Source organism: Dendrobium catenatum, unplaced genomic scaffold (genome assembly GCF_001605985.2).
Source record: "Dendrobium catenatum unplaced genomic scaffold, ASM160598v2 fragScaff_scaffold_273, whole genome shotgun sequence".
NCBI classification, from domain to species: Eukaryota; Viridiplantae; Streptophyta; class Magnoliopsida; order Asparagales; family Orchidaceae; genus Dendrobium; species Dendrobium catenatum.
The window spans coordinates 2,227,167-2,240,861 of NW_021318735.1; the positions used below are offsets into that span (position 1 = coordinate 2,227,167).

Genomic DNA, 13,695 nt, shown 5'->3' on the forward strand with positions numbered 1-13,695 from the left:
AATTAGGAAGGTTTACTTAGGATTAATTAGGTTGTTTTACTTTCATCATGTGAATTGTGTTTTGCTGTAGAGTTGCTGCTAGTAGCGTCAAGGGTTTGTGAATAGTAGATTTACCTCTCGAATAGTAGATCAACTTGTATCTTGGTTTGTTGTGCTGATATCTTTTTCTTTTTTGCTAATTTTGTTGTGTTTTCTCTTTGTTATTGCTATTTTTGCTGTGTGGAGATCTGATTCCTACCAAATTGGTATCATACACCTTTTTTGGGACCTATGGCGGCTAAGAAGGTTGATGCGTTGGAGAATTTTTGGGTGCACTGCCTATGTTCATATTCACAGCCAAAATAGAGGAAAGTTAGATCAAAGAGCACTCAAATGCATCTTTGTTAGATATTCCGTCACTAAAAAAGGCTACAAGTGTTATCATCCTCTCACAAAAAAAAACCCTTGTCTTTGTTGATGTTATCTTTGATGAACAAAATTCATTTTTTACCAAACCTCCTCTTCAGGGGGAAACTGAAATTAAGGAAGATGAGGGAAGTGAGCTTGCCCCTCTTGACCTTCCTCCACCATCTCAAATCACTCTTTATGAAGTCAAAAGTCAAAAACAGGGAGATGGATGATAAAGTTGTCAATAGATTTGGGAATTTATACTCCAGATGTATACGTCCAAACTGCACTCTGAAGCGGATTTAAGAATCTGAGCCATATCCTAAAATTAAGGTAAATTCACCTCCTCCCATATACCCCATAATTAACTTTAGCTCCTTCAATAAATTCTCATAATCACATAGAAACTTCTTGGTTACTTTAGAAGAAATTCATGTTCCTAATAATGTTTCTGAGGCCTTATCTAATGAAAAATGGAAAAATGCCATGAAAGATGAAATGCAGGCTCTAGAAAAGAACAAAACTTGGGAAATCATCAACCTACCAAAAGAAAAAAAACCAATTGGCTACAAATGAGTATTCTTTGTAAAATACAATGTTGATGGGACACTGGAAAGGTACAAAGCAAGATTAGTGGCAAAAGGTTATATGCAAACATTGAAACATATGACATTCACTACCATGAAACCTTTGCACATGTAACCAAGATGAACATCGTCAGTATCTTATTCTCACTAGCAGCTAAATACAACTGGCATCTAGAACAATTAGATGTAAAAAATGCATTTCTATATGGGGACTTAGAGGAAGAGATATTTATTGAAATACCTGCATGATTCATAGAAAGATCCGGAGGTGACAAGGTATGCAAGTTGAAAAAAGTCCTATATGATTTAAAACAGTCACCTAGAGCCTGGTTTGGATGATTCTCCAAATTCATGTTTACTAATGGATATCAATATAGTCAAGAGGGCCATACACTATTCTTTAAACACTCAGACTCAAGGGGAGTCACAATATTGTTAGTGTACGTGGATGATATTATCTTGATTGTAAATAATGAAAAAGAGAAAGATAGTCTAAGGAAAATTCTTACCAAGGAATTTGACATCAAAGAACTTGATAGACTAAAATACTTTCTTGAAATCGAAGTAGCTCACTCCAGCAAAGGATCTTCATCTCACAACAAAAGTACATTAAAGATCTTCTTAAAAGAAACATAAAGACTAGCAGGTAAACCAACACCGACACCAATAGAACATAATCTCAAATTGGAAGATGCTAAAGAAGATCCATATGTAGATAAAGGAGCCTACCAAAGACTTTTGGGGAAGTTGTTCTAACTTTCCCACCCATACCAAATATAGCATTTGTTGTCAGCATGGTCAGTCAGTTTATGCAAAATCTAAAACAAGTCCATATGCAAGAAATATGCAGAATACTGCACTACCTTAAAGGTTACCCATAAAAGGGGTTCTCTTTAGAAGAGACCAAGAAATAATCCTAGAGGCATACACTGATGCTGATTATGCAGGATCACCAGTGGACATAAGATCTACTTCTGGGTACAGCATATTCCTTGGAGGAAACCTAGTCACATGGAGAAGCAAGAAGCAGAACGTGGTGGTAAGATCCTATGCAGAAGCATAATATAGAGCTATGACCCTGGGAATATGTGAGGTATTATGAATCAAAATGATTCTAGAAGATCTGAAGATCAAATGGGACAAACCCACAAAACTACATTGTGATAACAAATCAACAATTAACATAGCTCACAATCCAGTTCAACATGACAGGACCAAACACATAGAAGTTGACAGACATTTAATAAATGAAAAATTAGGCAGTTGACATATATGTATCAATCATGTACCATCAAAAGATCAATCTGCAGATATCCTTACCAAAGGAGTGGATATTGCTGTCTTTCTTAGAATGATATCCAAGATGGGAATGACAGATTCATACTTCCCAGCTTGAGGGGGAGTATTAGAATCCAGCCATTCAGGGCAAATAAGATCCAATGGTTACACTACATGATCAGTGGGACGTATGACTCATGCCAAAACTCTTTCCATTTCGGGTAGCTGATTTATGAAGGATTCTATTAGAATTATTCTGTAATTATTTGTTTTTGTATTAAGATTTCATGTATAGATCTATAAATAGAGAAGAAATCATGGAATAAAGTAAGTCTTTTCTTCTCAAACCTTTTGTTTTTTAACACATAACATAGATTCGATGATAACCGTCCACAAGCCATACAATAGCAGCACCTGCTTCGCTTAGGATTGAAGTTGCCACCTCAGCCGTGCTATTTCCTTTTTGAGGGAAAAAATCTGCACAAAATTTTTTCAATGGTCAAATTAAATTTTTGGTTATTTCTTATCTGAAAAAAGACTTGTTGTTGTTGTTGCTTGTCTGAAAAATATTATTATGCATTTCGTTTGCTTCATTAAAGCTGAGGCATATGTATTCATGCTTATTATCTTTTATATATATATTTTGTGATTAATATTCATTTATCTTTTTATTTGTGAAGTGTACAGGATTTACACAGCAGTTCTCTTTCATGGATCATTGCTGCACGTTATTTTTAATATGTTGGCACTTGTACCTCTGGGGACAGAGCTGGAGAGAATTATGGGTTCCGTTCGTCTGCTGTACCTGATGGTCTTGCTTGCTACAAGCAATGCTATTTTTCATCTCATTATTGCTTTAATTGTGGCGCACAATCCTCTACACTCATATCCATTTCTCATGCATGAGTGCGCCATTGGTTTCTCAGGAATAATATTTTCTATGATTGTTATAGAAACCAGCCTGAGTGGTATACAAACTAGAAGGTTGGTCTTCATTTGAATATAAAAGAAGTCTTTTCTGCAATACATGCTATTAATGACAGGTCATGTCATTTTCTTCAAGTTTCTTGTTTTGTTTATGAAATAATATCATTTTTGAGCTCCTGTATATTGCTTATGAATTTTGATAACCTACTCTTGTTTATTTTATATTTATGGTTTCAAAGTTTTTGTTTATTTTGTTTTTAACTTTGATTTATATTGCTCTTATTCTTGCAGCGTTTTTGGACTCTTCAATGTGCCTGCCAAGTGGTATGTGGCATATACATTAAATTGATCTTATTTGCCTTTCCATTCCTTGGATTTTCTCAACTAATTTATGAAGTGGAACTTCTTTTCAATGAATTAACAAAGATATAATATTTATGTACTAGGTATGCATGGATTCTGTTGGTACTGTTTCAACTTCTGGCAACAAATGTATCATTGTTGGGACACTTGTGTGGAATTTTATCAGGATTTGCATGTATGCTTTACCTTTTTCTTGCTTTCGTTACTCATGCTGCTTTTGTTGGATATTTAACTTATTTTTAGTATTGTTCTTCATTTTGCCCAGACTCCTATGGATTATTTAATTACCTATTACCTGGATCATCTTTTTATGGTGCCATTGAGAGCTCATCATTTTTAGTAAGTTATCTGAACTTTCTAATCATAGCTTCTTATATGAGTCAAACAAGGGGGTGCATGGAAATATTAATGTATTGATGATTTCATGCATCTAGGAGATAGCAGTAGTTAATAAAGTTTTTTTTGCCGCAAAATTCCTAGCACATTCAGATCAAAGTTCAATAATCATCAAATAATTCACACTGTTGGAGAGTTTATTCCTTGAAGCTTACTACATAATCATATGATGAATTTCAGTACTTAGAATAAAAGGATGTAGTGGTCTTCCTCTGTTGTGATTCAAAAAACATTGATACAGAACCAGAAAGAGAAGGGAAGATTAGGATAGAGAAGTTGAGTGGAGAAGAAATAGATGGATAGCTCCAGAGAAGATTAAGAAGAAGAAAAACTAAGACGTGTTGTTGTTGTTGTTGATGATATGTTTATTTGTTTATATTTCAATTATAACATCCCTTACTACCACATGCTCCAACATGTCTATGTACAATGAACCAGCTAATAGATGAAAACAACAAAGTTGGAAGATTGCTTTGAACTAATACTCTAGAAATCCACAAGTAAATGAAGATAATATTTCACAGCTAGTCTTACAGCTACGACGAGCTTTATTTGAAGATGATGCTGATAGTTATGACGATTTTGCATGCCATCTGGCCATGTTTGATGCCATTCGGCTATGCGAGTAAGCCCCTTTTAATTCTTTAATGGTGGGCCTTCTATATCTGGTTAGTGATTTGACCCATATAGTGCGATATCTATATTAATTTTAAATTGTTCTGCTATGTTTTGTATATCCTACCGTGATCGTGTAATATTCTGAACTTTTTTATTTCATTTTGAAAATTAAAAAAAATTGTTAACTTTGTGAAGGTGTTTGTTCTAGCTTAAAAAAATAACCACTGATTAATTTTGGTTGCTCAATTTATGAGACCATGATCTGTTCCCAAATCATCACCGCACAACTTGATTTAGATATGATGATAGTTTTTCTAGCTTTCAAATTTTTGATCACTGAAGATCTCGGTCTATCATTGTTGGCCTACCCATTATCCTTAGCCCATGTAATCTAAACCAATCTCAAACTTTAGACCTAGATCTAGCTGTCTGATTTAGATTATTTACTTTTAACTTAATTATTTCCTTAATTATTATCCAAATACATACAGTTAGAGCCTAGTTAGATAATGTATCATAATCAATAATCAATTATCAAACTGATGTTTAAGCCGTTGAGTTACTAATCTTTTAAGCCCGAGACAAATTGTTTTGACAGAGATTACACTTATTTATTATCATATACTTTTTTCGTATAAAGGTCAAAGAAATTTACTTATAAGAGGGTTATTGATAGGAAATAGAAGCCCTTTTCACAAAAATCAGCAGATGAACAAGAAATATTGGGAAGAAAAATACTCACAAACAATTCTTTATTTGAAGATTAAGCAATGAAAAGCAAGATACAATAGGATCCTCAATTGGAGGAGGATCTGGCTCTCCCAATTCTATAGGCGCCGGATAGAGTCCAAAACACCCTAAGAACACTATAATTTCAGCAAACAAGAGATAACCTTAACCCTAGGGAAGAATCTCACTTAAAGCATACAATAATAAAGTAAATCCTGAAACAACTCATTTTGAATTTTCCGGCCGGTCCTCCATGATGGACCGGCCGGACCGGTCTAACAATTGGCTACAACAAAACAGCTCGGAAGTGCTAGAAATGGCGCCATAAAGTTGTTTGTTTCCCCATGTTTCAAATCGCAGCACCCTTTCGAAATGAATTATTGATGCTTTGATACTAAATGTAATTTTCTTTTGTAGTCTAAACTTTAAACTTGACTTTTAACCGGACACAATGGCGAAAAAGGATTCATGTAGCCGACCCCACATAGTGGGACAAAAAGCTTGATGTTATTGTTGTTGTAGTCTAAGCTTTAAACTGCATAATATTTTTGACAGAAGAGGCTGATCAAGGGTAATCATGATTGGGGTAAAAAATACTTGAACAAACATAATGTATAAATAAGGGAACACAATGATTTTAAATCAGAAGTGACAACAGTAAAATATTTTTCAACCAATTTTCCATATCCAAAAATCTAATCTATTGAGTGATGTATGATTCTGCCTTGTGTGAACCTTGATATTGAACTTGAAGGACTATCCATAAATTTAACCGATTGAGTGTTGAGTGTTCCTATCTTAATATGAACCTTGATGTTGAACTTGAAAGACTAATGAAGTGTATTAGAATTTGCTGTGATTGCTTATCTAATAAAATCAGGAGTCATTTCTCATTTATCAGGCTTAATTCATTTATGCTCTACATTGTTAATTATCAGGAAATATAGTTTCTTCCTGTCCCTGTTCATGAAGTTCTTATTGACATGTCATCACTCCAACTGCTGTTGCTATCTAATGTATTGTCTACCAACGAATGTACCAATCTTGATTTGGTATGACCAATTTTGCGTAGTTAACTGATGAGATTCTGATAAAGGCATGCATATATTCCACGCTATGATTTTTTTGACAATAACTCCACGAATAAATTGTGAAGGTTTTGTTAATTTGCTAAATTAGTAATAATTCTAATCATAAGTCACAAACAACAACATTATCACAACAACAACAACAACATTTGTCCCACTACGTGGGGTCGGTAAGCTATATACCTATCCACTTGGGCAATTCAAAATTGTATGTCCCATGGATAGTTGGTACAGGAAATTTTAATATGATAGTTGTTTTGTATGGTCTTGTAAGTTTATGCATTCGACCTCAATCATTTATGATTATTGCTAATGCTTACATTAGCATTGAAAATAAAACAAGATAAGCATAACTACTAGAACCAACATACTTGCGAAGAAAAATATATTTATGTAATAATATAACCCATATTGCTAACTTGATAGTGATTGTATAGAAAATGATTTTTTTAACTGTACCTCTAAAAAAGTGATATATTGATATCACAGCATGGCGATCTAGCTGCAGAGTTTCAACAAATTTCTGAGAATTTACCGTAATCATCATTTTAAATTACCCGTATACCTATTGTAGTTGGCAGAGATCATTCTTACCTTAAATGTATTCTTACTTTTGGAAATCAACTTCTAGAATATTAAGTTGCGTATTAAATATTTGACATGCTGGTCTTCCAAGTTATGTTAAGATGATTCCACGTTTTGTTTTAGTCAGCATGTATCAGGCGTCCTGGATTTATTCTGTGTAGTGGAGGTGCTACATATGGTAACCTGCCAACACATTTAAATTCAAATACTGCTTCAAGGTAAATTTATCTTTCAATTTTGTTAGTAATATAAGATTTGGTGAAATAATATGCCACTTCTTTCTTGAAGCAGTGGCCTAGTTTCAGAGAACTTGTGGAGAAATATTACTTCATGGATGCCACAAAGGGAAACAACTACCAATCAGGTAATATGTTGCAGTCAATTGAAATGATTAAGTGGTGGGATGGATAGCAATTTAGTTTATTCATCAGTTTGTGGTACTACACTTGTTGATAGTATGTATTCGGCAGTTAGTATTCATGTAATTATGTTAAAAAACTTTCTATCATTGTGACTTTAAAGTTATCATGGATGTGAATAGGGTTGTGAACATGTCCCCTAAATAGATGCTTGCTTTAAAATAAGATTATTTTCAGGTTGAAATTAAGCACTATCAAAATCAATGACCAACGGATAAGCTTAGCCCAGTTTGAATCAAACTTGAATTGAGCTGAGCTTGAATCAAATTATGCCAACTTAATATATATATTTGTGACAATGTGTTGGTTGTACTAATAATTTGCCTTAAAAGTTTGAAAGTCCAACAATAGCATCAAGCCTTTATCCCAGTGTGGGGTCGGTTACATGAATAAATTTTTTTTTCTCTGTCATTTTAAGAGTTAAATTCTCATTAAATCTTATAAAAAATCATTTATAATATTTTATAACCAAGTCTTTTTAGGTCTACCTTTTTCTTTCTTAGCATAAGCCAAATCTAATACATCTACTGTCCTAACTGGGTCATCAGAAGGCTCATCACCATTTTATAGAATTTTCCCTTTAGTTTGAGGGGTACTTTTCTATCACACAACAGACCCAATGCATTCCTCCACTTCAACCATTCAACTTGAATTCTGCTAATAATATTCTCGTATATTTCACCATCACTTCAAACAATGGACCTGAGATATCTAAAATGTATACTCTTATTAATGACTAGATTGCCCAAAGTCACATTTCCTTACTAGATCTATTACTGTTAAAATTACACTCAATGTATTCAGTTTTAGATCTACTCAAACAAAAATCTTTAAACTCTAAGGTTGACCTCCATAATTCAAGTTTATTCTAGTCTTATCAACAAGAAGAATATCATTAGTAAAAAGCATACACCAGGGTACATCCTCTTGCAAATGTCTAGTAAGAACATCCATGACTAAATAAAAAAGATGTTAGCTTAAAACTGATCCTTGGTGTAATCCAACTGAATAGGAAAATACTTGGTCAAATCACCTTGTGTTTGAACACAAGTAACAACTCCTACATACATATGTTTAATGACTTGAATATAAACATTATTAAACCCTATCTTTTCTAGAACTCTCCAAAGCACTTCTTATGGAACATTTTCATAAGCTTCTCTAAATCAATAAATATCATATGTATATCCTCCTTATTCTCTCTATACTTCACCATCAAACCTCTTAATAAATTTATAACTTCCATAGTAGATCTTCCTGGCATGAATCCAAATTTATTTTGAAAAACATTAGTATCACGTCATAACCTATGCTAATTAACTCTCTACCTTAGTTTTAAATTATGACACATTAACTTAATTCATATTTAATGCTTACACTCTTGTGCATCACCTTTATTCTTAAAATAGGAATTAACATACTCCACTCGTCTGGCATCTTTTTAGTCTTCAAAATATTATTGAAAAGTTTCGTAAGCCAAGAAAAAATTAAAAAGTTCAAAAGTCCATTGAAAATAAATAAGCCCAACTTGGCAAGATCATGTTGTACCAGCTTGTCAGCTGGTTGTTTCGTGGCTGAAGATAGGATGAATTTGAGCCCAAATGACTCGAGATTGGAGCAGTCATAACCCTAGGTCTAAAGGGTGATTTAGGTATTCAAATGCCGTAATAAATATGTTTTTAGAAAAGCATACCATTTGTATAGTTTAGCCGGTTCCATTATACAAAGGCGTATGGATGGTGTGATCATCTCCATCTCAATCCAGAAGGAATTAAAATTTCATTTTACCAGTAAAACCTTGTTTAAACTGGTGAACTGTGAAGCAATTTGATGTCTTCAGTTTCCTTTTTTTTTTATTTTCACTCCTTTTGCTTCACCTTCCTAACCTAATCATGGGAATCCTATTCCCAGTCATTATCAGACCTAATTATGACAACCATCCGATCAAATTATATTTTTGCTGCGACTTTGTGGTTGATTAGTTATTTTTACTTTGTTAGTGGTTTATGTTTAAACAAATGTGTGCTTTCTTTTAGCCACATTTGAAGTTGTCCACGATGTAACAAATTTTTTTTTTCTTATTTGATGTAATTTCTGTAGGATCTCTTTTTTATTTTATGATGAAATGAAGTTTGAAAATTGAGATTTGTAAGTAGTTGCCTCTCTTTATCTTTCCTGCCCTCTCTCTCTCTCTCTCTCTCAGACTATCTTTCTTTTCCTTGTCTCTTTTCACATGTTGAAACTGCCCCTCCAATTCTCTCTTCCCTACAATCCCCTTCTCCCATCATCAAGATGAACCCGATCTTGCCCTGCACGCGATTTCAACCAACCCCACATGCAAACCTTAACCCTAACTCCTCCTTCCACTGCTTCTGCATTCTCTCCCAGTATTCTTAGCCTGTAACCGGTTCCTCCTCACTCAAACTGTTCTCTCTGCTTTTGCTACGCTAATTCCTTCTTCTGCAATCCATTGCTAACCAACAAGAAATCAAGGATTCTTTATTTTTCTCTTTCACTTGTGCATCACCTAACGCCTTTATATTTCTCTTCATTAGGTTAGTACTTTTGTACTTACCGTTGTATATGCTTGCCTCCATGGCATCATCACAGTTGTGATTTGTATTATAATGCATATATTCCCGCTACTGCCATCTTGGATTCATCAGCTTACGTCTCCTCAGAAATTCCAGACGAATCCCCAACAAACACCACCCCACCTCAAGTGGTGAACCCCAAAATTATAAAAAAATGAAAAATCTATAATACTTTTCAAGGCAAATTGGATGGGTGCTGATTCATTTAAAATGAGGATTGGGCATTGTGAACCATTTATGATTAAGAAAGAATGGCAGTATTTTCCCTATGTATAAGCATATATGTGCATTCCTGCTTGCGTCATCATGTGAAATTGGACTGGCTGTCAGATTAATCAAAATAGTCAAATTCAATTTATTGAACCACAACATAGCAAGAAGCTGCTAACTATTATGTTCTCTGCACCTCAGTAACATTAACTTCTATGTTGAAATTATGGCCCTGTTGGATTGTGATGTTTGGAAAGACATTTATGGCATTTTTGTGGAACCCTTAACTTATACTGTTTTAGCAATGACAGGTAGACCTTTGCTTATAGAAAAAAAAAAGAATTTTTTGTGTGGAATGTTTGTGAAAATAAAACAACATTATATTGCTCTATGGTGTTTCCATGAGGCAATTCTAGACTGATTCATGATGATTTCACGTCATTTTAAATAGTATGATAAATCAATTTAAAAGTCAGTTTTTAGTATAAATCATATTTTTTTTCATGGTTTCAGCTTATATTCTCTTAGTTTTTTTTTTCTTCCAAGAATTAACTTCTACAAAATAAAAAGAAAAAAAAATTCAACTTATATCATTGCAACTATCTTACTATCTTAAGGATTATATATATTGGTGGAAGTTAAAACACCTTTCTTTCCTATGCATGGGAACTGCTCTGACCTTAGTTCATTTTTCTTGGATATTCTAGCCCAGAAAGCATGCTACTTAAAATGGAAGTGTCAATATATGCAAAAAAGAAAGAAAGAAAGTGTCAAGTATATCTTCATTTTTCAAGGCATGTTTCAGTATTCTATGTGAACTAATGCTGGTTATTTTTTCCATCCCGTGCCTCTCTCTTTCTCTCTCATCTTGGCGTTTGTTTGTTCCTCCTTTCTCCCCCCTCTTACTACCTCCTTTCCCTTCCCACTCTCTTGTAAAATTAATTTTTTTTTCTGCACTTGCCGTTTATTAACCAAGCTAATCGGATTTCACTTTCTAGCTTTGCTGCTATTTTGAATTTCATCTAGGTCTGTGCAGTACAAGTCATTTGGAGCCACTTTTCGGATAGCTTGGTATGATGTAGCCTTGGTTTTAGGCCGTGTATTTTTAGACATTGCCCAATAGGGGTGTAAGTGCGCGAGCTTAAACGAGAGCTCGTTTGCTAAACGAGCTCGAGTTCGAGCTCGGTGAGAGCTCGCGAGCCAAGCTCAATTGATTATTTGAATTAAAAAAAATATAAATGACCGAAGGCGGTAATTCAAAATGAAGAAGGCGGGTTATCGGGTGGGAATTCCAAAAAACTCAAGCTGCAATTCGGTATTTCCTACCATAAAATAATATATAATGTTACTTTTATTTGAATCTAACCAATGAAAACTGCTGAGCTTGCTTTTATTTTTTTTTGGGAAAGGTAAAAAGCTGCAGCTTACTTTTACTTTTTTTGGGGAAAGGTAAAAAGCTGCAGCAAGCTCTTCTCTTCTCCCTATATGAAAAAATATATTTTATTTTTCAATGTCTTCTCCGATGGCAAGCTCGACGGGATGACGCGGATGAGGACGACTCGCTCGAAGGCTGCTCGGACCGCCGAGGCTCACGAGCCGGCTCGAACTCGATAATAGTGGGACGAGCTCGAACTCGAGCTCGCCTTTCGAGCTTGAGCTCGCTTTCCGGCTGACGAGCTGAGCTCGATAGTGTCAAAACTCGACTCGTTTACACCCATACTGCCCAAGTAGGGATGAGTTTACAATTGAGAAGATTGATGTAGAAAGTTTTAGAAGAGTCTAGAAATAGATAGGATGCAAGTAAAAATACTTGATTGTGGAGGGAGAAGTACACAAGGTTATTACAGAAAAGAAATATGTTTTCAAAGAATGGAAAAGAATAAATTTGATTTATGATTATAGTCAGAAACTTTTAAATCTTGTGTTGACCTTGATTTTCACTCAGATCCTTGGGTCAAAGGGTTGAATTGGTCAAATTGACCAAGCCAGGCCCCAAGACCATCTCCCTTGTACTCAATGGGTCAAGCCTAGTCTATGGAGCCCAGACCGAGGCCTTGGGTCAACATGGTTGATCAGGTCAACCTAGGTTGACCCAAATTGACCCAATTCAATTCCTCTTGATTTCAAATCAAATCCACTTCATCTTAGGCTCAATTCTCTATTCCCCTGGACTCAGTTGGTCAGACCCAACCTATTGGGCCCAGACCCTTGCCCTGGGTCAACCTGGTTAACCAGGTCAACCCAGGTTGACCCAAATTTACCCAAATCCTTCTCTTATTGATTTCAAATCCATTTGAAACCTTCTAGGCTCAATCTCTTGCTTCCATTGGGTTCCTTGGGTCAGACCAGCCTTGTTGAGCTCAAACCCAAGTTTTGGGTCAATCTGGTTGATCAGGTCAACCTAGGTTGATACATTAAAGCTATGTGGAGCCCAAATTCAATCCAAACCCATTCCACTCCACCCTTGGCTCAATCCTCTACCTATTTAGGTCCAGTGGATCATGTTAACCTGGTCAACCCATGCTTGGGTCAACCCTAGCTCAATTTGGTCAAACTAGGCCTAATTGGGTCAAAACCCTTCTCATTCAAATTTAAATCAATTTCAAATTCCTCTTTGGCTCAAATCCTCCATCACTTGGACCTATTTGACCAAGTTGACCAAGTCAACTCTTGACTTGGTCAACCCAAATCTTAATGGGTCAATTTGACCTATTTAGGTCAATTTAAAGCCCCTTTAATGCATTTAAAGCCCTATTAACTCCCCTTTGTTCAAACCACGACCAAGGGAGCTTTATTTCCCTCCTAATTAACCCTAGAGATGATCTTAGCTATTGATTATGAGCCTTACCCTTTAAATACACTTTTTAGGGTTCATTAGAGGGGACTTTTACAATTGCTCTCTCCCCAGGGCCCAGACCTCCTCAAGCTTTAAAATTTGGTGTGAGAGCTCCCACGACCTCCCTCTACTTTCCCCATGCCAAAGGCCCACCAGTCAAAACTGGCGGCGGCAAGGTCTCCGGCCAATCGAGACCTCAAATCATCCAAGGCTTCTTCCGTCTAGAACGTCTAGAGCTCATGGAGTCTTCTACAACTAGGAATGTGGACAATCTACAAGTGCAACAAGCCCAAGATCTCCTGAATCCACCTTGTGGATTAGGTAAAATCTCAAACCCTAGACTAGAACACCTAAAGTTAAATAATTTTTTGTATAGTGGATTTTATACCGTGATTCTGGTCCCCCACGTATACTCTTCATGAGTAGAACCTCTGGTTAAAATTTCATGCAATTTGGTTGACCCGATTGCGAGAACAAGACGTTTTATCGTTTAGGGTTTCGGGTTTCGCACGTTGTCCGCTTGGGGAAGATCAGGACCGTTGATCCTGTGATCAACACTCACGATTTCGCCATTCCGCAGTTCGGACCGACCACAGAATTCGATCCCGCGGTTACACTCACCGTCCGGCGAGATCACGACCGTTGGTTTCAAACTGCGGGTGATCGAACGGTTGCGAG

General features: G+C 35.6%; 1 protein-coding gene across 3 annotated transcripts in view; it reads left to right on the forward strand.

Annotated features, from left to right (window-relative positions):
• The window catches only part of LOC110106614 (rhomboid-like protein 15), a 43,026-nt gene that overhangs the window by 12,446 nt on the left and 16,885 nt on the right, over positions 1–13,695 (forward strand). For 2 of the 3 annotated variants that reach the window (XR_003700220.1, XM_020836565.2), the window contains exons 3-8: positions 2,933–3,236; positions 3,471–3,503; positions 3,626–3,717; positions 3,808–3,881; positions 7,082–7,176; positions 7,250–7,322. Coding sequence is in view for 2 of the 3 variants with exons in the window: in XM_020836565.2 (XP_020692224.1) it covers positions 2,933–3,236; positions 3,471–3,503; positions 3,626–3,717; positions 3,808–3,881; positions 7,082–7,176; positions 7,250–7,322 (671 nt within the window). In the remaining variant the exon portion in view is untranslated. The remainder of the gene's footprint in view (positions 1–2,932; positions 3,237–3,470; positions 3,504–3,625; positions 3,718–3,807; positions 3,882–7,081; positions 7,177–7,249; positions 7,323–13,695) is intronic. The other variant, XM_028693425.1, reaches the window with a different exon arrangement.